The sequence below is a fragment of the Penaeus vannamei genome, chromosome 17, assembly GCF_042767895.1.
Source record: "Penaeus vannamei isolate JL-2024 chromosome 17, ASM4276789v1, whole genome shotgun sequence".
Classification (NCBI taxonomy): Eukaryota; Metazoa; Arthropoda; class Malacostraca; order Decapoda; family Penaeidae; genus Penaeus; species Penaeus vannamei.
In genome coordinates this window covers 5,255,555-5,258,054 of record NC_091565.1, presented here as the reverse complement: position 1 = coordinate 5,258,054, position 2,500 = coordinate 5,255,555, and the positions used below count along the sequence as shown (strand labels likewise).

Sequence of the window (2,500 nt, the reverse complement as noted above, 5' to 3'; positions counted from 1 at the left end):
GAAGCCAGATAAAACTTACCATGTATTAACAAAACTAACAAACTCCTCGGAGAAAGTGTTGCCATTCTCGTTGGGTGAAAGACGTGGTGGCTCTCCTTGCACTACTTGCGTTAGCTGCTCAAAAACAGAATTCCACTTGGGATATGGGAAACTCCCTGTGGCCAGCTCCATCAAGGTGATACCCAGGGACCACACATCAGAGCGAACATCATATCCCCGGGCTCTGGCTGGGTCTATACGTTCTGGCTGCAAGAGGATTCAACCATAGCCATAATATCAATACTATAATTATCTCAATGTTAATTATCAAGCATCTATCTAATTTTTGTATTATCATTATCATAATGATCATTATCATAATAATGCAAAAATATTTTTTGCTTTCAACTACTCAAATTACCAAGCATTATTACTGAAAAATGGCTAACACTTGATTTTTTTTAAGCCATAATACTTATTTTATACAAGATAACTGCAGTGGAAACTTATTAGAAAGCAGAAAGAGAGACAGATAGAGAGAGAAAGGAGCCAGATGTGAAATAATTCCCTCACGAATATTAATCCTGAACATCAACATCACTATCAGCAACTCATTACTTTCTTTTTTTTTGAGGGGAAGGGGGGTTAAATTTGCAACATAGTCCATCTTCTTTGATTTCTTCATTCTTTTAGGTGGAGTAAAATTCATAAGGAAAAGGAAACTCCTTTTGAAATATAATAACTTGATAATGCAAGCAAATCCAACTTACTGCCATATATGGTCTACATCCAGCATCTCTTGTCTTGGCGATGGAATCCACAAGCTGACCAGAAATGCCGAAATCACAGAGCTTGATATTGCCGCGCTTATCCAATAAAATATTAGATGGCTTCACATCACGATGGATTATTTTCAATTTCTCCTTTAAATAGTTTAGTGCTGTTAGTGTCTGGAAAAAATAAATAAAAATAATAAGTAAAAATTAAAACTAACACACAGCTGACCTTACATTTTCTTTGATCCGAGTTCTTTAGATAAAAGATAAAAACAAATTTAGGTGTAAAAATATATATCGTTCCAAATAATAAATGGCAATACTTACTGCAACAGTTATTTTTCCAAGCATGTTTTCTGGAAGACGTTCATGTAAACGCTCATATATAAATTTATAGAACTTGTCCAGTGACGTGTCCATAAGCTCCATGCATATCCAACAGTCACCCTGGAATAAAAATTAAGTACTAGGTTTATCTTTTGCTCTATACCAAATGAAACTCTTACATTGCATAAAAAAATATTTTGTGCATGTAAATGTGTGTGTGTGTGTGTGTGTGTGTGTGTGTGTGTGTGTGTGTGTGTGTGTGTGTGTGTGTGTGTGTGTGTGTGTGTGTGTGTGTGTGTGTGTGTGTTCGCGCGCTTTTTGTGTGTGTGTGTGTTTTTGTGTGTGTGGGTTTTGTGTATGTGTGCGTGTTTTTTGTGTATGTTTTGTGTGCGTGTGTTTTATGTGTGTGTGCGTTTTGTGTGTGTGTGCGTTTTGTGTGTGTGTGTGTGTGTGCGTTTTGTGTGTGTGCGTTTTGTGTGTGTGTGTATTGTGTGTGTGTGTGTGTGTGTGTGTGTGTGTGTGTCTGTGTGTGTGTGTGTGTGTGTGTGTGTGTGTATGTGTGTGTGTGTGTGTGTGTGTGTGGGTGTGTGTGTGTGTGTGTGTGTGTGTGTGTGTGTGTGTGTGTGTGTGTGTGTGTGTGTGTGTGTGTGTGTGTGTGTGTGTGTGTGTGTGTGTGTGTGTGTGTGTGTGTGTGTGTGTGTGTGTGTGCGCATGCATGTTCGTGTGTGTAAAACTGTCTATGTACTTTGTTTTAAAAACAGATAAATACACAGAGTATCCGCAGAAATTTGAAGAATTTTAGGTCTTCCACTGAGGGGTTGGGTGTCTACCGACTTTCCACGTTAACCAATTTACCCAAATGCTCAGGCCTCTTTATACAGATTGGCCGCTATTTCTTGCTTCCTTTACTGTTTGTCTTACCATATTCCAACCACACCACTGAATGCGCTACAAATAGAAGAGGCTTGTATTTGTGTTGCATGAGGAACTAAAATACTGGTGAAATTAAATTTGCAACATCCGAATTCTTTAGGGCAGAACTTCCCTTTCACCCATACTCTGCTTTGGCACACACATTTCAAATTGTTCATTTGCCTTCTGATACATCTTCTTTATAAAACATGTATGGCTCTTACAGCAAAGGAATTTAAGATTTCTATTACTGAGACACTTAAAACCCATGCTGTAGTATGGAGATAACAGAGTAAATAAAGCTTTAAAAAACAAATGGCTAATCAATCTAGCAACTATCACTATACAATTCTTCTCTGGATAAAATTGGGAAGCTAGCAGGCACCCAACCACTCAGCAGGAGGCTTTCTATGGGTACTGTATATAAATTACTTCTAAAACAAAAACAAAAATAATTATGTTTTTTATTCAATAATTTCAGAACAAACTATCAGTTTATTATAAAT

At 37.4% G+C, this 2,500-nt stretch overlaps 1 protein-coding gene across 5 annotated transcripts in view; it reads right to left on the bottom strand.

Annotated features, from left to right (window-relative positions):
* Positions 1 to 2,500, bottom strand: part of LOC113821072 (dual specificity mitogen-activated protein kinase kinase 4) — a 29,937-nt gene that overhangs the window by 2,576 nt on the left and 24,861 nt on the right. For all 5 annotated transcript variants that reach the window (XM_070131793.1, XM_070131789.1, XM_070131791.1 and 2 more), the window contains 3 exons: positions 1,083 to 1,202; positions 750 to 929; positions 20 to 246 (listed from right to left, as the gene is read on the bottom strand). In XM_070131793.1, coding sequence (XP_069987894.1) covers positions 20 to 246; positions 750 to 929; positions 1,083 to 1,202 — 527 coding nt within the window. The remainder of the gene's footprint in view (positions 1 to 19; positions 247 to 749; positions 930 to 1,082; positions 1,203 to 2,500) is intronic.